Source organism: Myxine glutinosa, chromosome 7, assembly GCF_964187855.1.
Source record: "Myxine glutinosa chromosome 7, kmMyxGlut1.1, whole genome shotgun sequence".
NCBI lineage: Eukaryota > Metazoa > Chordata > Myxini > Myxiniformes > Myxinidae > Myxine > Myxine glutinosa.
Window position 1 is genome coordinate 105,762,079 of NC_136267.1, and position 25,893 is coordinate 105,787,971.

Genomic DNA, 25,893 nt, shown 5'->3' on the forward strand with positions numbered 1-25,893 from the left:
TTCTTTGCAGCCTTCCTGGCTGCCTTATAACTTTCATGCTCTGCTGTTTCTGCTCCCGTACCCTTCGCCTTCTGCCACTCCTTGAACAGGTGACACCGAGAAATAAAATTTAAAAAAGTGAATAAAACCTTGAGAAATGTCCTTTGAGCAATGAGAAATGGTATTGTATCCCTTTACTCGAGTTGTTCTCTGTAATTATAAGTGTAACCAGCGATGGTTTATGGGAGTACAACTGTCATACACCATAGTTCTAACTCTAGCATTTTTGCCTGCTCACCCTATGTCTATCAAATCATATTATGTGAACTTTCTTCTGAATATATTGTCACCACAATCACCGAGTTTGATGTTGTCTTACTTGGAACCTCCTTATTATTACTAGTCGATAAGTGACTACTGACTACCTCAATATTCAGATATGTTCAGATATCGTGTTTACCCGACAGTGCGGATTTAATTCATTGACTCGGTTATGGCCGATGTTGCTGCGCTCCATCATTCTGAGTGAGAAAGTCTCATTCATTGGAGGTGAAATTGAAGTTTGATATTCACCATTTTCAGAGTTTGTGAGCACATCACTGATATTCAAAGAGAGATGGGACTTCGTGATTCTACAGTGAGAACCATTCGCGATAATTGAGATAAAATCCGGAAAAGCGCTCAGACAACAACGAATCTCGGTGTTATCAGGGCTGCAAAATCTCGCCTGATGCAATTGAGAAAATGGAGATAATGCAGACCATGTGAATAGAGCATCAGAACCAAAATAACTTCCCTTTGTCTGGAATGATCATTCAAGAGGAGAGGTATTTTTATGGCAAACCAAAGATACCAATGATTCAGTGCCTTTTGCTGCCAGTCATTGGTGGTTCGAGTGCTTCAAGAGTCACCATACTATCGTGTGTCTACCCTGTAGTGGCAATCTTCGCACCTGCCATGATTAGTTAACTAAAACTGACATGGAATTAAAATGTACAAAAATACCGGCTTTATTGCAGAATGCCGGTAACACAGAATGCACAATAAAAACTGTGATTCCTAACCAGGACGTCCCCAAACAGACACGAATACAGACAAAGGGAAAAATAACTGTGAAAATAAATGCGTTAGTTTGTGGACACTTAGCTCTGAGTGCCTCTTGAACCTCATCAGGAATTATCCTGGTTCGTCATAGGCCTCTCACGTCCTTGCGCGGCAACCACAGGCTGCGCTGCCGCTAGTGGGAACTAGGCCTCCTGTGCAGTCCGTGTCTCTCGCCGCCGAGCACGAAGTCAGCAGGCCGTGCCTGTTCCACTCGCCCCTGCTCGTCAATAAATTCCTCTCGTGCAAGAGCGCTATGAACTCCGACCGCTCACCGTGAAGTCCCGAAGCAGAGCGAGATATCAAATCGTGACCGTTCACCGCCAAAGCCAGAAGATGCAAGGAAGTTAAGAGAGGTCAAGAGGGCAAAATGTCAGGGAGAGCATTCTTTTATACTCAAGGCTCTGACATCATCTGTGCCTGCTCCACCAATCCCATAGTCCCATCTTAGCAGTCCTTGCTCCAATCAATCCCAGATCAATCACTGCTCTTTGGGGCATGGCCTTACGGACCTTGCCATCCTTTGTGATCACCAGGTCGGTGGTATCAGCGGTAGTGCTCAATGTCCTGTTTCCGGTTGGTTTTATTTAGTGTTATAAATGCGCGATTTCTTTCTGACGTGTGTGCTGCTGGTGTCATAAGGAACAGAGGAAAAATAACAGAGGCAATTACATACAGGGGATTAATTACCCATAATCCCTAACTAATTAACATAACTCCACCCCTCATGATGCGAACGAAGATACGCGCTTGCACGACATACAGTCTACCAGATCCCTACTTATGATAAATGGGGTTTCTTCTTCTTCATGACAGTCGGAGCACACCACCTATGCAATTCTACATGAACTAAGGTAATCACTGCCTACCCCCTACAAACGTAACAATACGTTCCACAATCTCCAGTTGACTGGTGAAGCTGCTGCAGTAGATCATGCTTCTGCCGAACAATCTCAAATCAGTCATTGCAGATGTAGGTTACACACCAAGCCAGGCGTTTAACATCGATGAAACTGGACTTTATTGGAAATGCATGCCCAGCCACACTTTCATCTCCATCGAAGAAAACACAGCGCCTGTATTTAAAGCTGCCAAGGACGGCTTCACCTTATTCTTGGGAGCCAATGCCTCGGGTGAATACAAATTAAAGCCGCGTATTGTGTAAAGAGTCCTGCACCGGCAAGGCCAGGTGGAGGATATGTGGCATTTAATACCAAAGGCACTTAAATGGACATCAACATGGGCCGTTTTGCCAAGAGAACTGCCAGCCATGTCGTTGCAATGATTTGTGGAGCCCTGATTAGAGGCGGAATGCCCTTGTGGAGACGCCCCCCCCCCCCCCCCCCCCCCGCATGGTCGGGACAGCCAATAACTGGACCGGCCGCGTGTTTGAGGGCAGTCCTTAGGGCTTAAAAGCCACATGCTACTTCATACAAGTCTACTTCAGGTCTACTTCATACAGGAGAAACAACAGAGGAAATAAGCCCTGGCTGTCTTACAGGGCAGTTGAACCACCTCCCCTCATCTCCTGGCCTTCTCATCACCATCTTCTCATTTCCAGTCCCCTTCTGCAACACCATCCTACATTGGTTGTGGTGGATGCATCGAGCCTCCTCAGGTTCCCACCTGCCCCTTTGTTAACCCTTCTAATTTGGTATTGTCAGCACCATAGTGGGGTATAGTTTCTTGTGTATGTTTGAGTGTGCTTACCTTTTGTTCCCTATTTGTGTCCGTCAGCAGCCAGATTAATTTATTTTTTTTGTATACAAGATCAAGGCTCGTGTAAGAGCTAACTAACATTAATGACAAAAAAAAATAAACGGACACATAAGACATAATAAAGGGAGCGGGAGACAACATGGGGGGAGAGGGGGAAACACACAAGTACAACATTTGGGAGCAGGGACATCGGGAGATCTGTGGGAGGTAGAGGGCTTGGGGGGAGGAGGCGTGGGAATGTTGGAGGGGGAGGGGGGGGTGGGAGAGGTTTAAAACACATGGACACTGCTAGGACTTCCAGGAAAGAGGTCGGTATTTCAAAAAAGAGGATCTGGGGTGAATTAACAGGGGTAGAAAAGATAAAGGTTTTGGATGGGGGAAGATAAGAGATGGTGGTGAACAGCTGTTTTAAAGACCTGGTGGGAGGAGTGGCATTGAAGAGAGTGAGGGTGATTGTTCCAGAGGCGGGAGAAAAGAGGAATGAAAGAGTGAAGGTGAGCAGAGAGTCTTGATTTTGACATTTTCACCAGAAGAGGGTTGCTGGCAGATCTTGTGCTAACTGTAGGAGTATTTGGGGGACAGAGAACAGACAGGGCTGGGGGTGCTAGGCCAGAGAGGAGTCGGTAGAAGACAGAAAGACCACCAACCGGCCTGCAGTGAGTGAGTGAAAGGCCCTCAGAGTTAGATTAATCGCGGGAGATCCCAATGATTGTGAACGCTTTGGTTTCAACAGCGTGAAGCCGAGATAGGTGTGAGGCATGAGCACCAGTCCAGAGGGGAGAACAGTATTCCATTGAGCTGCAGATGAAAGCCTTGTATGTGGTGAGGAGCTCAGGTGTGCCAAGGAAGGACTTCGCACGACGGAGGATGCCCAGTTGGCGACTGGCTTTGGAGGTCAGCTTGGAAATGTGGTTTTCCCAGGAAAGGTCATGGCAGATTGTGAGACCCAAGAGCTTGAGTGACAGAACTTCTTGGAGAGGATTATTGAGAAAGTAGATGGGAGGGTTGTCCAGTTGGTCTTTTCGGAGAGACATAGTGAGAGTGTGAGATTTGTCAGGATTGAAAGACATGCTCCACTTGTTTGACCAGTCTGTGATTTTGTCCCGGTCACCAGAGAGTGGGGAGGCTGCAGACTGCCGATCTGAGGGATGAGGTATGGAGCGGCAGAGAGTGGAGTTGTCAGCAAAGAGATAGAGAGGATTTTCCAGAGAGTCGGAGAGATCATTGATGAAGACCAGAAAAAGCACAGGGCCCAGAACACTGCCTAGGGGAACTCCAGCCTGAACAGGAAGGGGAGATGACAGAAATCCATTCAGCGCCACACGTTGACTACAACCAGAGAGGAAGTCCGCAAGTCATGCGTGGAGATTTCCATGGATACCATAGGAGGAGAGTTTGGTGAGCAGAGAGGGGTGCCAGACTGTATCGAAGGCACGTGATATGTCTGGGGAGACAGCCCTAATTTCCTGTTTGACATTGAGGACCTCCATCCGTTGTTGAGAGAGCAGAAGCAGCATGTCCAGAGTAGAATGACCTGGTCTGAATCCAAATTGATGATCAGAGTTCAAGCCATTGGAAAAGAGGAAGGATTTGATATCCGAAGCAATGATGGATTACATGACTTTGCTGATAATTGGGAGCAGGCTGATTGGTCTGTAGTTGCAAGGATCTGTTTTTGCACCTTTTTGTGTAAAGAGGTAATGTTGTCTGATTTCCAAGCTGATGGCAGATGACCTTGAGCAAAAGTGAGGGTGAGGAGAGCAGAGAGAGGGTGTAAAAGGGCGGCAGAGTAGGATTTTAGGACCTGTGATCTGGTCATCTGGTCCAGTTGCATTCCATTATATGTTCGCATCTTGTCCATCCTTATCTCCATATACATTTTAAATGAAGCCATTTATTGTAAGAAACATTTTCTCACCTTTTGCATTCCTGCATGGGAGCACCCACCAAATTCACAACTATGTGGGATACCTCTGTGTGGTGGTTTAACCCCCCAATGCAAGTTGGGGGCCAAATCTGCCCCATTCTTCCCTGCTGCCCAGATTCATCAGGGGAGCACTGTCACGGTCAGAGTGCCGATCAGTCCACTGGACCAGCCCTTTCCCTCTTGTGTGTGTGTCTCTCTCTGTCAATCTCTCTCTCTCTGTCTCTCTCTCTCTCTCTTTGTCTGTCTCTCTCTCTAACTCTGTCGTGGTCCTGACTTTGTGAAGGTGGGGGTACACCATCCTGAATGTGGGGGATCTCTGGGTTGCTCCTGCAAGATCGATCGGCTGTCTCCTTGCTGCGGGCTTGTTCAAAAGAACTGTCGGGAGCTATACAACAACAAGAACAACCACCAAATTCAGTTTATTTATTGGCTGATCCTTGGGGAAATTAATGCAGGAAGTCAATTCTGAAAGCAGTCAATTCAAACATTGTTTCGGTCATTTGCAGAGGTCTTAGACCTCCAGCATTGCGTGTTCACATTAGCCGGGACTCCGACACGATTATATGTACAGGGTGTCCAAAGTCCTTGTGCAACTTTGAAGTTTTATAACTTTTGATGTACCTGTTATGTGCTCCTCCCCGACCCCCTGGTCACAGTGTACCTCCGCGCCCCGAGAGGAGTCACGGCAGAAAAATGTGTTATTCTGTGTGTCAAAGATCAATGGAGAAGCCACCCCAATTGTTACTCACAAACAAATATTGTATTAAGATCACACAAGAATAACAGTACAACAACAATAGTATTCAAAAGTACAATCAATATATCCTATGATGGTACCATCAGTTTTATAATATATAACTCACTGTGCTCCAAGTGAGTGAAACAAGAACATTCCCCAATGTCTCTTATTCCCGGCTTCAAGACGAAGTTGATTCGCTCCAGCGATCGCCAGAACGATGTCCAATCGAGACCAGAAGCCCGTGCGGATGGCAAGTACAGTCACACAGCCGAAGCTGTACAAAGGCACCCTCAAGGCGACATGGGAAATCCAAAGGCGCCCTACAGGCGACTGAGAGATCACACCCTCGGGTATGGACGAATTAACCTTCAAAAAGCCACGTCACACACACGCCCCAGATCGACGTCTGAATGCAGTGAAAATGGTCGAAAAGAGACGAAACCACGAGCGAAGCACAAGTCCTGCGCGAGTCAAAATGGCCGACGACCCGCTCTTGAGACGTAACGGCCCGGCGATAACTCTCCTCGGAATCCACCGCCCAAAAACCTGACACGCAGGTTGATCGGTTACAGCGATGACAACTCTGTCGCAAGAATCCCTTTCCCGGAAACCCGAAAGTTCGCTAGTGACTCTTGCTCGCCAACGTTCGCTCCAGACCGCAAGTAGCTCGGCTCCTTCTTGTCCGACTCCCTCGCTCCACCCTCTTTTCTCCCTTCTTCCTCGTCGTCGTCCGGTTCCCGATCCGGTTTCCTGTTTCTTTTAACCTTAACTTTTTTACCTTTTGAAAACAGTTCATGAACAATAAACCTTTTGAAAACAATTATAGTACATGGAATCAGACATATTTACAGTGGATGCAAACCACCACAACGGAAGTGACGAATCCGTAACACATGATATAAACAAACTGTATTGTAAAGGGTGCAGAAAGCATAATATAAGTTGTCTCTCTCTTACAAGGTGCAAGATTGCACCTCAATAAAATTCATATTTGTAGGCGTCAACATAACCACCATCTTTCGTAATACATCATTCAATCCGATTTTACAACTTATTGAATACATTCTTCAGTTGCTGCTGAGTAATTTCTTGAATTGCATTTGTGATTGTAGCCCTAAGTTCATCAAAATAATGTGGGTTTAATGAGTAACCAACGGTCTTGCATAGGCCCATAAAATGTAGTCCAATGTGGACAGGTCAGGCAAACGAGGTGACCAAATACTCCACGTCTACTGACCCACTTGTCTGGGAAGACATCTTTGAAGAACTATCACACATTTGAAGCATTATGGCAGGGAGCTTAGACTTGCTGTTGAAAGGTGTTATGTGAAAGTTTGAATCGATGTACAGTATTTTGCGAACAAAAAAATTCTCCAATATTGCAAAGTAACATTCACCATTGACCATTAATGTGTGATTCTCTGAGAGAACATTGATTTTGGTCAGTCTCTTTAATGTTGCCAGACTTTCTAAGATTTTTCTGTGTCTCAACTGTGGTAATTGTGGTGGTTGATTTTACCACTGCTGTAGAAAGTGCCACACCAGAAAATGTAAACTGGTCAAGAAACCCAGGGGAATTGTGGACTTAACAACAGGAATAACACCAACATTAACATCAACAAAACGTGATGATTTATGCTTTCATATCCCATTTACAATTTGTCGCTATCATGTGTACATCAAATGTTATAATGGTTCAAACTTGCACAAGGACTTCATGGACCAACTGCACATATAGCCACGTTGGAGGCTCCTTCAAGGCCCTTCGGAGTTCAGGCTGCTGTCAATGCCATTGAATTAACACCAGGTTGGTTGATTCAGCCTGTCATCCTTCTGAGGTTGGAAAATGAATGCAGTAACAGCTTAGTGGGAAGAATGAGCCATTTGAGTATCCTGTGTCGGAATGGCATCCAGGATTGTGCCTAGGAAACTGTGTCAACAGCCCTATGCACCTGAAGATGCAAAATGAGTGGTCTTCTTCTTCATAATGTGACGGCCCCAAAATAAGCCAATGGAAATGTGACGCAACAAACACGGGAAGTGTATAATAAGTAGAGGAATACAAACCTGATGTCTTAGGCCCACCAGAAATTTTGTCTGGGTGCCATAGTGGGTCGAGTCAAGCAACAAATGTGATGGAGGGGGAGAGAGAGGGAACGAGGAGTGTGAGGAGGGGGGGGGGGGGTGGAAGGGTGTGGGATCAAGGAGGATAGGGGAGCAAGGAGTGGAGGGGGAAGTTTTAACTTTACTCAAACACCCAATTTTCATTCATGCATGCCTTTGGAGTATCCTTAGTATGAATGCAAAGTTTTAAGCCACGATGCTTCATGATCTTGGAGTTATGAAGGAGACACACAAACACTGACTGTCACACTCGTTTATTTTTATTTTTTATTTTATTATTATTATTATTATTATTATTATTATATGATAGATTTGTTTATATGCCCCTCTCCTTTCTGTCATTTGTTCTGCACAAACCTCCTTTTTCCCTCTTTTTCTTCCAAAAAAGCCTTTTCTTTCTCTTCCTATTCCTTCCACACTTTCCTACCTTCCTTTCTCCACTTAATCATTCCTCCTTTCCTTTATTTTTCTCACTAATTTTTTGCTTTCTTAACTTTATCTGCAACCTCCTTCAAATGCAATAAATGGTAATAAATAAGAAAAATGTCAATGAAAAGTAAAGCTGAATGGTATGTTCCTTGGCCAATGTGGTAAACATAATGATTACTTCCTGCTTGACTTTGAAAATTATTTTGTTCCTGAAAGTAGTGTTGATGTTATTGAAAATTAGTAAATTTGGAGAGTTGCTATTGCAAGCAATGAAAAAGGGTTGGCTTCTCCTTGTCATTTGGATAAATTTAACATTTTTACTTATCTAAAACAGAACTTATCACACACTGCTGTTCGAGTCACATCTTGAAAAGCCCAGATTATTTAAAGCATTGATGCAGAGTAGTGTATGTTTCTGTTACTATAAATACATTTTGGCCAGGACGCTATTCCATCATAATATGAATACATTAATATATTAATCATATATGATCATATATATTAATATATTATTAATAAATAATTAATTATACATATATATTATAATATATATAAAATATTATTATATATATATATAATAATTATTAATATATTAATAATATTATATATATTATATTATATATAACTAGCAACGGTACCTGCCCTATGGGCGGGGCTTCAATTGGGAAGCCCAAATGAAAAGGCAAAATATCAGAAATTGAAGGGTTTTTTTATTTTAAACGATTTATATAAACATCCGTTGAATCATATCACACGCAAATCATCAAAATCTAAACAGTATCTTTAGAATTTCAATAAAAGCCACATCACTGTTCATATCCGTAAATATTATTCCATCATGTTTCAAATCGTGATCGATACACTATCATCGTGATCGATACACTATGATCGTGATGATCGTGATCGTGAATCGTGATCGATAATCGTGTTCACAATCGCTATGTCATATGTACTCCCGATACGTGTAACTGTACCAAATCAATAGTTAAAAGGATTTTGAGCCGATAGCTGTTACGGCCTTGGCAAGATCGATGGAGATGGCGATCTGTTAGCGTATTCACCGCCCAAATAGCTATGTGGAATTCTCTCATGTGGAGATTAAACGTTACGGCTGTTACGGCCTTGGCAAGATCGATGGAGACAGCGTTTATTATACTTGTAGTGAAAATATACCAAAGTTGAACCCGGGAGTGATGCTCGCTTAAACCACTGAGGGGCGTCTATAAGACCTGGGACATCCGCGACGCTGAGCCACTCCTGTGACATTTTACTATGACATGTAGTCTTGTAGTCTTGAATGGTACGTACCCGCACATATATGCTAGACTCGCTTGCTTGGACTATTATTATCGATCCTTTCTATATGATGCCAAGATCCTGATATCGATTGCATGATTGTATTTTTACAGGATGATGCCAAAGATCTAATTGTGATTAAACCTACCTATGGGACAAAGTTGTGGACCTGATTGATTTCCACGACATTTAATCACAATTAAGATCTACGGAAATGGCGGGACACAAGATGATCAATGTACCGACATTCGGCGCCGACCCACAAGCTGAGGATTCGGGCTCGGAGTTCACTCACTGGCTCAAAACGCTGGAGAACCAGTTCGGAGCCCAGGATACTGTTCCTACCGCTGAAACAAAGCTGTCTGTGCTGCAGACTAAAGTAGACCACCGCATCTACAGAAGCATCGCACGATGCACAACGTACGATGCCGCCGTGGCAGAGCTGAAGCGAATTTACATTAAGAAACGGAGCGTGGTGTACAACAGGTATCTGCTCTCAACGCGGCGTCAACAGCCCACCGAGTCGATCAATCGCTTCGCCCAGGAGCTGCGACACCTACTTGCGGACAGTACTCAAGAGGTACGTACACACGAGCAAGTCCAGGACGATCTTGTCCGAGATGCTTTTGTCTCTGGGATCAGCTCTTCGATTCTGAGGCTCAGACTTTTGGAGACAGCTGACCTGACGTTCGCGGAGGCACTACGGGTGGCCCACGTCTACACTGAGGCCTGGGAACAATCTACCGCCTATGACCACACACGAGTCGTTGCGGGGACTTCTCAACTCGCGCGACCGGAGAGGGCTACCGCCGAGTATACGGGAGCGGACTCGACTACGGCGGAGCCCCTGGCCGCTCTAGAGGTGGACCCGGATTCCGGCCTGGCAGCAGCTACAGCAGCCAGGCCAAGGCCTGAACGAAACGCGACGTGTTACTTCTGTGGCAATCGACAGCATCCCAGGTCGGCGTGTCCGGCTCGGCAAGCAATATGCCATTTGTGTTCGACTAAAGGACATTTTGCAAAAGTCTGCAGGACGACCGCGCGGGGCACACAAGCTCGCGCGACCTTGAATGGGCTTATCGCCGAGCCAACGGACCGAGCACAGAGCGGGGCGCCTCACCCCGCTTTGATGAGTGGTCCTCCTCCTCGTGGGCCCCTGGCTGCACGCTCATCCTTGGTGAGATACATCGGGCCGCCAAAACAAATGGCGCGAACACGACCGGCCGCGGAGCGACCGTCCTTGACTGGCATCCGAACGCCCTCCTCAAACACAAGCTCCTGCTTTGAAAGCTCCTCTTGCTTTGCGGCAAACGCTGCACATGACACGAGCGCCATCCGACGGCAGCTCGTACGAACTACACGCTCTTGCTCCAGCACATGAAACTGCAGATGGCTGCGATCCTTCTCTTGTGACACGAGCGCCATCTGACGGCAGGAGCTCTACAAGCTCCTGCTTTAGCACGACCAACTATGCGTTTGGCACGGGGGCCCTCCGGAGGCTGCTCAAACGACCGGAAAACTGCAGCCGGTGTGGGATCCACATGCGAGGCGCGATCTTCTCGCTCGGACGGCTCAATACCTGCCGGATCTTCCGGCCTTGCTCAGGCCATTATTCCGCTCATGGTCGAAGGCATTTTTGCGCGGGCCTTAGTCGACACGGGGTCTACGGATAGTTTTATCGATCAACGACTGGTGTGTCAACATGGGTGGCCGGTCCTCGGGACTACATGACGGATCTTCATGGCCTCCCAAGGACTTAGGCTCAGCACAAAAGGGGAATGTCGATTGAAACTTGTGATAAAGGGACGCATGTTTCCAGATATACATCTCATGGTCTTGCCTGCATTATGTGCTGACATTCTGTTCGGACACGATTTTCTTAAGCGACATGGACGTTTGGAAATGGAATTCGGTGGGACGGACACGCTTGCTGTGTGTGCACTCGCGAAAATGGACATTGAGCCTCTTTCGCTGTTCCCCAACGTGACCACTGACTGCACTCCTGTAGCAGTAAAATCACGGCGCTACTCACGAGCAGACGCGCAATTCATTGCGGAGGAAACGGCCCAGCTCTTAAAGGACGGTATTATCGAACCTAGCCGGTCGCCGTGGCGGGCCCAGGTCTTAGTGGTGCGAAGTGAGGCCCATCGCTGACGCATGGTAATCGACTACTCACAGACGGTTAAACGCTTTACACAGCTGGACGCCTACCCCTTACCGGGGATGGACGCGCTAGTACGACAGGTGGCCCAGTACTCCGTCTACAGCACTCTCGATCTGCGTAGTGCGTATCATCAGATCCCCATCTCTAGGGCTGATCGCATCTATACCGCCTTTGAGTCGGGTCAAAGGTTATACCAGTTCACCCGACTACCTTTTGGGGTGACGAACGGGGTCGCCTGTTTTCAGAGGGCTATGGACGACCTCGTTGCTAAGGAGAACTTGACAGATGTCTTTGTATATCTGGACAATCTTACGGTTTGTGGGTATGACCAGGGGCATCACGATGCTAATCTGAAGCGCTTCCTCGAGGTTGCGCAGAGGTATCGCCTAACCATGAATGAGGCTAAGTGTCGTTACTCTCTACGCACGATAGATCTTCTGGGGTACACCGTGACCCATGGCTCTGTCTCTCCGGATAAGGAGCGTCTGCGACCTTTGCTCGATATGGCTCCGCCTAGCGATCAAGCTTCGCTGAAGCGCGCTCTCGGGCTGTTCGCCCACTATTCGAAGTGGGTGCAAAATTTCTCCGCGAAGCTCCACCCCCTCATGGCCTGCGACATGGTCCCCATGAGCCCGGCTGCTTTGGCGGCCTTCGGGGGCCTTAAGGCTGACATCGCGGGCGCCGCTGTGGCGACGATCGACGAGAGCGAATCTTTCATCTTAGAAAGTGATGCCTCGGATCATGCGATAGCGGCGACTCTCTCCCAAGGGGGGCGCCCTGTGGCTTTCTTTTCGCGGACTCTCACCTCCGCTGAGTGGAGGCATTCGTCTGTCGAAAAGGCAGCGTACACGATCGTCGAGTCGATTCGGCGATGACGACCGTACTTACTCGGGCGTTGCTTCCAAATCATCACGGACCAACAAAGCGTTGCGTTCATGTACGACACCTTACATGCTCAACGTATTAAGAATGAGAAAATCACTCGCTGCGTATCGAACTCGCCGACTTCTGCTACACCATCAAATACCACCCGGGGAAGGATAACCTGGTCGCCGACGCCTTATCGAGGCCGGCTACGTGCGTGGGAATAAGCGCGGGAATCGTAACTTTGAAGGGACTGCGCACTTTGCACGACACTATGTGTCATCCAGGGGTGGCGCGTTTCGCTCATTTTGTGCGTAGTGGTAATCTGGCATACTCGATTGAGGACATCCGCCGGATCTGCCGTGACTGCGCTATATGTGCGGAACTCAAACCGTGTTTTTACAACCCTCCCATGGGGACGCTGGTTAGGGCTACTAGACCGTGGGGGAGATTGGCGATGGATTTCAAAGGACCGCTGCCGGTGTCGAGTAACTCTCGTTATCTGCTCACTATCGTTGATGAGTACTCGCGATTCCCTTTTGCTTACACGTGCGGGGATATGACGGCTGCCACGGTCATACGGTGCCTGCAGAATTTGTTTTCTATGTTTGGGTATCCGGCCTACGTGCATACCGATCGGGGTGCGGTGTTCCTGTCTCAGGAGGTGAGAGGTTATTTGCTCCAAAATAATGTCGCTTCGAGTTACACCACACCGTACAGACCCCAGGCGAATGGGCAGATCGAACGCTTCAATGGGATTATATGGAGGGCCGTCATGCTAAGCCTCAGGACCCTCGGCCGGGGCCTCGATAAATGGGCTTGGTCGCTACCTGCGGCTCTGAACTCGATCAGGGCTCTCCTATGTACGGCCACCAACCAGACTCCTCACGAAAGACTGTTCCACCACCCTAGAAGCTCGGGTAGTATCCGATCTTTACCCAGCTGGCTCGCTGAGCCGGGGCCGGCCTATCTCAAATGAGCGGTTCGCACAAGCAAGTACGACCCCTTAGTAGATAAGGTGCAGGTACTCCAGGCTAATCCCGAGCATTCTCGTGTGATGACGGCAGATGGACGCGTGTCCACTGTCTCCGTACGCCATCTCGCCCCATGTGGAGTCATCGACACTTATAGGGATATCGACGAACCAATCTACGAGTCTTTGGACTCTACCGAAGCTTCCTCTATGGAACTTCTGCCATCACTTCCGTCGTCACATACACCCCTGCCTGAAGGCTCTGAGGTGCCCCCTCCGTCACCTGCCTCCAGCGGCTACTCCGAAGCAGGGGACTCCGGGCTTGGTGACGCCGGACCCGGTAGTTTCCGGACACGAGCTGGCAGGGTAGTTCGCCACCCCGTCCGCTACGGGTGGACCGACTGACATGGAATGACGTACCCCAATCAATTAATGCTGACGCACGCTTGAGACCTGCCTAGCGGCAGTATAGTTCTAACGGCGGGGAGAATGTAGTGGAAATATACCAAAGTTGAACCCGGGAGTGATGCTCGCTTAAACCACTGAGGGGCATCTATAAGACCTGGGACATCCGCGACGCTGAGCCAATCCTGTGACATTTTACTATGACATGTAGTCTTGTAGTCTTGAATGGTACGTACCCGCACATATATGCTAGACTCGCTTGCTTTGACTATTATTATCGATCCTTTCTATATGATGCCAAGATCCTGATATCTATTGCATGATTGTATTTTTACAGGATGATGCCAAAGATCTAATTGTGATTAAACCTACCTATGGGACAAAGTTGTGGACCTGATTTATATCCACGACAATACTTTTAATGAAGGACACTGTCTCAAGCCCCAGTCCCCATCACGGATGGGGCTCAGCGGTTTACCAGAGCCTGACGGCGAAGGGCAAGGTACACGCTGGCCCGTCCAGTGTAGCGCGCGTGCGGCCCTGGACATCGAAGGGCATTAAACGTTCATTAAACATTAAACGTTCATTAAACATTAAACGTTGATTAAAGAATTACGAAGCGTAAAACATTACAAAATTACATTCACACAGTCATGTCAAACACTACTGTGAGCACATACATCGTCAGAACATCGTCACAATGAACGTTATGCGAACGCGAATGTTATACGGGAGTCTAAACCTGAGAATGCTGGAGACCAAGCTGAAATTGGGAAAACTAAATAGCCTATTTTACTCCTGGAGATCCCAGGATTACCCACCCAAAATATCTTTGCGATCGGTTCAGCAATTTTTACGGTACCTTCGAACAGAGAGACAGACATTTGGTGAATTACAGTAAGATAAATGTGTACTATGGCCAGAGACTTTTTGTTATTTATCATGATACATAATTGCTAAGTGCAGTGTTTTTTGTTACCTGCTGCTTCTGGCAGGAGACAAACGTCTGAAATCCTGGAGCAATACCAAATCCAAGCTGTTGAATGAATGGGGGCTCATCCTGGTTGTGGATCTGAACCTTGAACCCCGCTTCCAAAGATGATTCTTCTGCAGAAGCATAAATTGCTGTGATAAGCCCACTTAGAGAAGGAATTAAATTACAATACAGCTATTCTGATTAAAAGGCAAAAATACAATCTCAAACATCCTTCCAGAGTGAAGACAATTATCTAAAAAGAAGATATTGTGCCACTTCATTGCAACCACTAATCATCGAAACATAGGTTGAACATAATATTGGTTTTGCAACACAGGAAAACACAAACTTGCAGCAAAAGTGATTAACAAACATGGAGCCACCTCTAGAGCACTTATTCATGGATGTAACAATCCCCTTAATATTCCTTTCTAAACGAGAAGGGCATACACTAGATACTCTGCTAAACTACAAATTCCTGCACTAGACTTCTCCTTCGAAGTCATTGGCAAATCACACAGCATTATCCTTTCCAAAGAAACAGATTCAGCTGCAACTACCTTCCAACCAGTGAAAGATACTTATCAGATTAAAACATGCACATCAGTTTGATATACAGTATGTACACATACAAACAAAAAGTGATGCTGAAGCAATGAAGTTGTGTAAATGTTTTACCAGCCCAGCCCTCCGTGCAGCGGAAGATAGGGTTTTGCAATCACTTGTGTGTGTGTGGTGTGTGGTGTGTGTGTGTGTGTGTGTGTGTGTGTGTGTGTGTGTGTGTGTGTGTGTGTGTGTGTGTGTGTGTGTGTGTGTCAGGCCATAACTTTTTTTTTAACCATTTAAGCTTTTGTTATCAAATTTTCAACAAACCTTTTTTTGAGAATATGGAGAAAAAAAAAAAAGTTGGGTAAAAATGTGAAAGGGCAAAGCCATAGTGACTATAAATAGCTCTTATTAGCCCCACCTCAGCGCATCAAGCATGAGACGGCCGATTTTTAAAATCGAGTCCATGTTGCTATATTTATTTACCATTGAGATTCAGTGTGTCTGTCCAGGTCACAACATTTTTAACCATTGAGCTTTTGTCATCAAATCTTCAGCAAGCCCTTATCTTAATATAATTCACCAAATGTCCGTCCGTCTGTCTGTCTGTCTGTTCGAAGGTACCGTAAAAACTGCTGAACCAATCGAAACGATATTTTGGGTGGGTAATCCTGGGATCTCCAGGAGTAAAATAGGCTATTTAGTTTTTCCAATTTCAGCTTTGGTCTCCAGCATTCTCAGGTTTGGACTCCCGCATAACATTCGCGTTCGCATAACGTTCATTGTGACGATAACGTTCATTGTGACGATGTTGTTTTCCCGGGTGCCGCACAAACGGCTGCACCGATCGAACTCGGTGACCTCGGACAAAGACCTTTTATAAGGACACGGGTTGAAACCTTGCTTGAGAGGATTCCATCCCCCTCGCCGCCATCACGGCCGTCTCTCCAACTTACAATCCCACGAGATATACGGAAAGGACGACCCAAAACCAATATAAACATCATTAAACATCATTCGTATATAAATATCATTTAAAGTAAATAATGACCTTGGCCAAAGTTCAAACGACATTTAATCTCTACATGAGAGAATTCCACATAGCTATTTGGGCGGTGAATACACTAACAGATCGCTGTCTCCATCGATCTTGCCAAGGCCGTAACAGCGATCGGCTCAAAATCATTTTAACTGTTGATTTGGAAGTGTTTACAATGAGGGAAACACGTATCGGGAGTACATACGACATCGGGAGGACTAACTGCATGCGTCTTCAGTATCAAGCTTAAATCTCTCATGGCGGATCTGAAGAGCGGAATGCTTGGAGAAGTGGTGGGCTATAGTCCGTGGGCTGAGTAGGGTTTACATGCACCCCACCCCCCCCCCCCCCCCCCCCACAACTTAACTTCCCTTGTATGTCCATGTACCCCCCACCTTAGGGGTTAGGAAAAACCATGTTAACAGAAAAAAAACTCATTCCCAAGGTACCTCCCACGCATATTTTGATGTTACCCCCCCTGTGTCAGTGATTTCCGAAAATTAGGGGTAGGCGAAATTCAAATGGCCATAACTTTTTACCTAGTCATCCTATGGTTGCATATGACCCCTCAAAATGTTTGTCCTGGGACACTCTTTACAATGATATGTGTTATATGCAAATGAGCTCACTAATGAGGTCACCAGAGGTCAAAATATGAGGGAATGAGTTTTTTTCCTGTTAACATGGTTTTTCCTAACCCCTAGGGTGGGGGGTACCTGGACATACCCGGGAAGTTAAGTTGTGGGGGGGGGGGGGGGGGTGCATGTAAACCCTACTCAGCCCACGGACTACTACTTCGGCATGAAGGAAGATCAGAAACGTGGACTCCCACACTGCCACATCCTGCTGATACTTGCTCCCACATGACGTTATTTTCCCGGGTGCCGCACAAACGTCTGCACCGATCGAGATTTAACGGATGTTGATATAAATCGTTTAAAAGAAAAAAAGCGCTCAATTTCTGATATTTAGCCTTTTCATTTGGGCCTCCCAATTGAAGCCCCGCCCATAGGGCGGGTACCGTACTACCGTTGCTATACGGAAAGGATGACCCAAAACCAATATAAACATCATTAAACATTATTCGTATATAAACATCATTAAAAGTAAATAATGACCTCGGCCAAAGTTCAAACGACATTTAATCTCTACATGAGAGAATTCCACATAGCTATTTGGGCGGTGAATATGCTAACAGACCATTTGGGCGGTGTATATGCCAACACGCCGTAACACCTATTTGAAACACGATGGAATAATATTTTGATGATTTGCGTGTGATATGATTTAACGGATGTTTATATGAATCGTTTAAAATAAAAAAGCCTTCAATTTCTGATATTTTACCTTTTCATTTGGGCCTCCTAATTGAAGCCCCGCCCTTAGGGCGGGTACCGTTTCTAGTTATGAGAATATGGAGAACACAAATTAATAAAATGTACAATATTTTTAACTTTTGGTTTCGTCAACTTTAGTTTGAGTATAAAGAAGACGCGGATGGGTTTTTCATTTTGAGATACATTCTAGTTGTGCTTGTATGTTTTCTAAAAGCAATGGAGTGTTGCAAAAATCCTCTTCAAGAACTTATAATTTAATGATAGGCACATATCATCTCACATTTTAGATATTTTGTAGTTTGGGTTGAGAATATCCCTTGATCGCCATTTCACACATTGTTTTCATGGATATACAAGCTACTTCTGCACAGGTGCTATCTTAAAGATCCTGTCACAGTTGAGCTCTATTGTGGTACACATTTTCTTTCAAATATCCCATACAAAAAGTAGTCTTGCACAGTTAGATATTATGTCCTGGGCCATGAATGCCACTTGACTAAGATATGTGACCACTGAAGTGTTGACGCCGACAATTCGTCAACAAATGGGCTGTATAGGATGCGAACCCAACTTATTGAAAGTAAATGATCATAAAAGAAAGACACCAACGATTTCAGGTAAGAATTAAGAATGTCTCAAGCAGGTGACATGCGATCTCTTTCGTCATAAATAAATCCAGCCCAACATCAGCATTTTGGTTAAGCGTGTACAATGTAGCAAGTTTTGGACAATGAGTACGTTTTAAGTGAAGGGGGGTTTACTGAGCCCCCAAAATATGCAGTTTTGCAAATATACAAAACCATTCAAAGGAAAGTATGCCTCCTCACTCATTAAGAAATAGTGAACAATGGAGCTCATTATTCTTAATAAAGTCAAGAATAATATGACAGAATGAATCTCTCACTTCGTTTTCACCTGCTGATCCCATCTATGTGAACCACTCAAACTCCTTTATGGATGTTCTTATTACCCCATGCATGCGAAGTGAAAAGTGGGGCGAAGCCATTGGTTCACTTCTTTCTATCTGTCAGTCCGTCCTATCCATCTGCCCATCTACAAACTTCAAGTTATTATCAAGGAAAAACTTATTTAAATTGAATGTTATTTCTTGAACACGGATTGGAACAAGAATTGGAAAACAAACCTGTAATTTAGCAGTACTTTGGCTCTGAATTCATCCCGTTCGCATAACATGCTGAGAGGAGCGAGATAGTATTTTTACTTGTCTGTTTGCATGACAGTCAAACGAAATTGAAAATCATTCTAAACAGGAAACTTACTCTTTTTAAGGATGTTATAAAGCACAAAAACAAGAGGTATGAATAACTAATGTAACATGTTAGATAGAGTGATGTAATAGACGCTGCGTCACACGGTGATAAAACACAGAATTAATTTATTTATCCACCTTTAAACCTCTTTAAACCTTTATTTAAATTGAGTAATATACCTGAACACTGTAGAACACAAATCGCCTTAATAATACTTCCATAAACCATGATATACAGACTTGGCATTTAATATGGAATATATATTTTTTCTTGACTTGGGTTTACTTTCTGCACTCAGTATATCAATCTGGTGAGTTTCTTTTACCCTTCGGTGATGTCTTTGTTGAAAGAACAATGTCACTGATTGTCTTTCGCAGCAAGAAGTCAATAACAGGATTACATCACAGGTGGCGTGACAAAATGTAAGGACAGGTACATTTGACGATTGGCTTCACAATTGGGTATATAAGGGTTGTTGCGTTCTGTATTAGTGGAAAACAACTGCTGCACGTCTACAAAAGTTATTGCCGCTTCCTCTGGAGATGGTCCGTCAACTTGACAATGCTGTTTGTCATGGAGTGGTGGCTTTACGAAATTCTGGTATGAAACAGCGTGCTATTGCTCGGCAGTATGGCATCACTCAAGGTGAGGTGTCAAAGATCCTGAAACGAAATGCTCAGAGGGGTGTCCCTACTCCAATACGGAGGCCAGGACGTCCACACAGAACCACAAGGAGGGATGATCGCCAGCTGCACCGGTTAGTCCGCAATGGCCGTACCAAGTCAGCTAATCGGCTTAGGGCTGAGTGGCAGCAACTGACAAATGTGCCTGTATCCAGAAGGCTAGTCAACCAACGACTGGTTCAAGCAGGCTATCATGCCAGGTGTCCCCTGAGAAAGCCACGCCTGACCAGACAACACAGCCAGCGCCGATTTCAGTGGGCCAGAGAGCACCGTCAATGGCAGCCAGGACACTGGAATCACGTGACCTTCAGTGACGAGTCTAGATTTCTGGTCTATCGTCATGATAGCCGCGTCCGAGTGCGCAGACAAGTGCATGAAGCCCACAACGAAGATTGTATAGTGCCAAGAGTCCAAGCTGGAGCTGGTGGGGTGACCATTTGGGCTGCTTTTCATGCAGGGGGCAAAACTGACATGGTTGTTCTGAATGGATTCCTGAACCAGTTCAAGTACAGGGTCATTCTGGAAGAAACATTGCTTCCATTTGCTCGTGCAGCCTTTCGAGGAAACTTTGTCTTCCAAGATGACAATGCACGGCCTCATCGTGCTCGCATGATCCAACACTTTCTTGCTGACCGTGGTGTAGAGCATATGGAGTGGACTGCCATGTCCCCGGATATGAATCCGATAGAGAACTTGTGGGCAGAATTAACGCGTCAAATCGACCACTTGGACCAGCAGCCGACCTCTGTGCGTGAATTGCAGCAGGCTATTGTCACTGCATGGCAAGCGATTCCCCAAACCTTGGCAAATCTCGTGAACAGCATGCCTGAACGTGTACGTGCTCTCCTGAATGCTCGTGGGGGTTACACGAAGTACTGAACTGTAATTCTACTGTCCGTAATCCCAGTCATAATTTAGCTTTTGTTTTTGTTGAAATTTTTTTTGGCTAATGTGCAAAATAAAGAGATACTTCTGGAAAACGTACAGAAGTTTAACACAGTACTGTCCGTGAATTGAGTTCGATATCAGTTTAGATCACTTTCAAGGATCAATTTATTTGCTTCGAAATGTCAAATGTGGTTTTTGTTTCTTTTAAAGGTCACATTAACAAAATCTAGAATAATTTCAACATAATTCCAATGAACTTTTGGTTCTAAGTCATCTTGAAAAGTAAGTTCACCCCCACAAAAAAAATATTCCATATGAAATGCCCTATGCCTAGAAATGCCTAGATTTTGTTAATGTGACCTATAAAAGAAACAAAAACCACATTTGACATTTCGAAACAAATAAATTGATCCTTGAAAGTGATGTAAACTGATATCGAACTCAATTCATGGACAGTACTGTGTTAAACTTCTGTACGTTTTCCAGAAGTATCTCTTTATTTTGCACATTAGCCAAAAAAAATTTAAACAAAAACAAAAGTTAAATTACGACTGGGATTACGGACAGTAAAAGTACAGTTCAGTACTTCGTGTAACCCCCACGAGCATTCAGGAGAGCACGTACACGTTGAGGCATGCTGTTCACGAGATTTGCCAAGGTTTGGACAGGAATCGCTTGCCATGCAGTGACAATAGCCTGCTGCAATTCACACACAGAGGTGGGCTGCTGGTCCAAGTGGTCGATTTGATGCGTTAATTCTGCCCACAAGTTCTCTATCGGATTCATATCCGGGGACATGGCAGGCCACTCTCTATGCTCTACACCACGGTCAGCAAGAAAGTGTTGGATCATGCGAGCACGATGAGGCCGTGCATTGTCATCTTGGAAGACAAAGTTTCCTCGAAAGGCTGCACAAGCAAATGGAAGCATTGTTTCTTCTAGAATGGCCCTGTACCTGAACTGGTTCAGGTTTCCATTCAGAACAACCAGGTCAGTTTTGCCCCCTGCATGAAAAGCAGCCCAAACGGTCACCCCACCACCTCCAGCTTGGACTCTTGGCACTATACAATCTTTGTTGTAGGCTTCATGCACTTGTCTGCGCACTCGGACGCGGCCATATTGAGGATAGACCAGAAATCTAGACTCGTCACTGAAGATCACATGATTCCAGTGTCCTGACTGCCATTGACGGTGCTCTCTGGCCCACTGCAATCGGCGCTGGTGGTGTTGTCTGGTCAGGCATGGCTTTCTCAGGGGATGCCTGGCACGATAGCCTGCTTGAACCAGTCGTTGGTTGACTAGCCTTCTGGATACAGGCACATTTGTCAGTTGCTGTCACTCAGCCCTAAGCCGATTAGCTGACTTGGTATGGCCATTGCGGACTAACCAGTGCAGCTGGCGATCATCCCTCCTTGTGGTTCTGCGGGGACGTCCTGGCCTCGGTATTGGAGTAGGGACACCCCTATGAGCATTTCGTTTCAGGATCTTTGACACCTGACCTTGAGTGATGCCATACTGCCGAACAATAGCACGCTGTTTCATGCCGTAATTTCGTAAAGCCACCACTCTATGACAAACAGCATTGTCGAGTTGACGGACCATCTCCAGAGGAAGCGGCAATAAATTTTGGAGATGTGCAGCAGTTGTTTTCCACTAATACAGAACGCAACAACCCTTGTATACCCGACTGTGAAGCCAATCAACAAATGCACCTGTCTGTACATTTTGCCACGCCACCTGTGATATAATCCTGTTGTGACCTCTTGCTGCTTTGACAAACAGTGACATGGTTCTTTTCACAAATAAATCACCAAAGTGTAAAAGAAACTCACCAGATTGATATCCCGAGTTAACAAAATAAACCCAAGTCAAGAAAAAATATATATTCCATATTAAATGGCAAGTCTGTATATACAGGCACGTGAAAAAGTAAGTACACCCCGTGTAATGTGTTGACTTTTTCAACATATTTCAACATACAGCTATTTGATCTTCATTTCAACAATATTGACAGATAAAGGTGATATAATATAACAAATATCATGAAACATTTACATTTTGTAGTCCATTGTATAATTTAAATAAATATAAATGCAAATTTCGCATGTGGAAAAAGTAAGTACACCCCAACATTTATCACTACTTCAAATACCTAAAATTAGAATCAGGTGCACCAGCTCAGGTGCAAATGATTATAACATCGATAGAGAGGATCTTGGAGGAACCTGCCTTATTTAAGCCTCAGACATTTAGTTTGGTTTGCTCTTTGTTGTTGAAGTGTGCGGCGTCACCATGCCTAGATCAAAAGAGCTCTCTGAGGCCTTCAGAAAGAAGGTTATAGATGCCGACGAGTCTGGGAAGGGATTGAATAAGATCTCCAAACAATTTGAAATCAATCATTCGACTGTCTGGAAGATCATCTACAAGTGGAGAAGATTCCAAACAACTGCCAACTTGTTCAAGCCAGGCCACCCCAGCAAGTTCAGCCCGAGAGCAGACCGCAAGATGCTTAAATAAGTCTCGAAGAACCCCAGAATGTCATCACGGGACCTACAGGTAGCTCTTGCCACTGTTGATGTCAAAGTGCACGAGTCTACCATTAGAAAGAGGCTGCACAAATTTGATCTACATGGGAGGTGTGCCAGGAGGAAACATTTGCTGTCCCGAAAAAACATCAGGGCAAGACTAAAGTTTGCCAATGAACACCTCGGCAAAGACCAGCACTTTTGGAACAATGTGCTCTGGACACAAATGAGTCAAAGGCAGAGCGATTTCGCCACAGTACCAGAAGACATGTTTGGCGAAAACCAAAGACAGCATTTGACCACAAGAACCTGATACCAACTGTAAAGCATGGTGGTGGAAATATTAAGGTTTGGGGCAGCTTTTCTGCATCAGGGCCTGGGCAGCTCACCATCATATAATCCACTATGAATTCTTCATTGTAGCAGAGGGTGCTTGAGGATAATGTGAGGCCATCTGTCGGAGAGTTGAAGCTCAACCGAAGGTGGACCTTGCAACATGACAATGACCCTAAACAAACCAGTAAATCCACCAAAGAATGGCTGAAAAGAAAGAAATGGAGGGTTCTGGAATGGCCAAGTCAAAGCCCGGATCTAAATCCCATCGAGATGTTGTGGGGGGATTTGAAACGAGCTGTGCATGCAAGAAACCCCTCAAACATCGCACAGCTGAAAGAATTCTGCATGGAGGAGTGGGCAAAAATTTCTCCCCGTCGATGTCAGAGAATGGTAGACAGTTAAAATAAACGCCTATTTGAGGTTGTTTCTGCCAAAGGGGGCAATACCACCTATTAGAGCCAAAGGTGTACTTACTTTTTCCAAATGCGAAATTTAAATTATACAATGGACTACAAAATGTAAATGTTTCATTATATTTGTTGTATTATATCACCTTTATCTGTCAATATTGTTGAAATGAAGATCAAATAGCTGTATATTGAAATATGTTGAAAAAGTCAAAACTTTACATGGGGTGTACTTACTTTTTCACGTGACTGTATATATGTATGTATGTATGTATGTATGTATGTATGTCTATCTATATATATATATATATTGTTACAGATCGCGGTTTAGATGTTATGATGACCGAGCGGTGGTGTATTTAACCGCGACCTAACAGGATCCCCGACTCACCCGATTCCACCCAAACGTTGGCCGGATCACACCGCAGCTAGTCAATGAGGGAAAAGACGAAAATGACGCAATGCAAAGAGGAAAACGAAGGCAAAGAAAGGTTTGGAAATACTACTAAATTTATTGACTATTTACACACAAGCAAAAAGAAAGCAGTCACGTTTATTTACAAGCACATAAGACGCAGGTGACACAGTGCAAATTTTAGCTTACCTACAGACTTAATTAAATACCCAGGGACAGAACAAACAAAACAAACTCACGTATACAAGAAGGGTGGAAAGGCAGGAGGTGGATGGCTGGAGGGAGAGGAAAGGTCCAAGGGGGTCCTGCAGCTCAACCGGCGCGTTTAGCAGCCGCCGTTCCTTTACGGTCCTGCTCCAAACCGCCGTTCAGGCCCCCTTTGGCTGTTGGGTGTTCTTGCTGCTGCGGCCTTCGCTGCGTTCCCAGGACTTGTCTGACTCGTTGGTCCACACCCTCAACTCTTTCTTGGTCCCTCACTCTTTTCCACCGACTCCTCACCGCAACCAACGCAACCACTTGACCACCACCTCTACTGACTGACTCTTCACCACTCTCCACTTGACGACCGACTCTCAACCAACTCAGACCAACTTCCGTTTGCGCCTTTTATAGCGCCTCCAGCGATTCAGCCGCCGGCGTTTTGGACACGCCCATCGGGGTGCTCACCTCGGCCCTGGTTGGTCGCGCGACCCTCGGGCTCCGCCCTGGATGACGACGGGTGGGCACGCCCCTCTTCCCCTCTATGACGAGGTGGAGACACGCCTTTCTTCCCCGACTCTGCCTCGTGGTCAATGGCGGTTATTGGAGGGGAGGTGATTGCGAATCGAGGGCTCAGCAATGACGAGAGGGGATGTAATATGGGCAATCGAGGCTCGGCAATGACGAAAGGGGATGTGATAGGAAATGGAGGTTTTTGGGGATGGGAATGAAAGGGGATCTATTCTCTTTCACTGGTGCAATGGAGTACTTCAATTAATGGGAGACACAGCCTTACCCTAAAACACAGAATAAGAGATAACTATCAACAGGGGTATTCTATTACTTGGCTGATGTGTATGCTTGTGGACTAATTATGGGATACCCTTTCACCTTTACACAGCTCTGGAGGTAGGGGGGCGCAGAATAACCAATAATAATAATAGTACAGCACACAATCAAAAAAATATACAGTCCTCATTTTCGCAACACTGCACCCTCCTCCTCTTAGGCACGTCCCGGGCCTACAACTTTTACTTTTAGTGTGACACGTAGGTGTAGTTCCCTCTACTTTTAACCTGACCCTGAGTGAGACAGTTTTAAAACATAAATAAATGTGTCCCGCTGCTCCATTGCACCCTGCCTAACAGACTTATGCCCACAGTTAACCGAATTGCGGAATGGTCTTCAAACTATACACTGACGGTGGGAAGCATTATTTACAATTGACGCTACTTTTATTTACAAGACTAACCCAGGACCTGTGATTGTTCTTTCTGGGGGGGAGACAGTCTGCTCTGCATCAATGCACCATTAAAGCACCCAAAAACGCACCAATACACGCCCCAAGCACCAATCGGTGCAGTCATCACTGTTCAAGTGTTCAACAATAAAAAATAACCAAACAACCCCTAACCCTGCAGGTGATCTCTTGCTCTTCGGCTCCCTCTGCTGGTTATTATTATTTCTTCTAGTTGTTGTCTTTTCCTTCATTTTCTTACTGGCGGCCTATTTGAACTGAAAAATGCACCCAATGTGTCCTTTTTATTTGATT

At 45.5% G+C, this 25,893-nt stretch overlaps 1 protein-coding gene across 3 annotated transcripts in view; it reads right to left on the minus strand.

Annotated features, from left to right (window-relative positions):
- LOC137431604 (acid-sensing ion channel 1C) overlaps positions 1-25,893 on the minus strand; it is a 203,968-nt gene that overhangs the window by 36,410 nt on the left and 141,665 nt on the right. For all 3 annotated transcript variants that reach the window (XM_078782084.1, XM_078782086.1, XM_078782085.1), the window contains one exon: positions 14,700-14,827. In XM_078782084.1, coding sequence (XP_078638210.1) covers positions 14,700-14,827 — 128 coding nt within the window. The remainder of the gene's footprint in view (positions 1-14,699; positions 14,828-25,893) is intronic.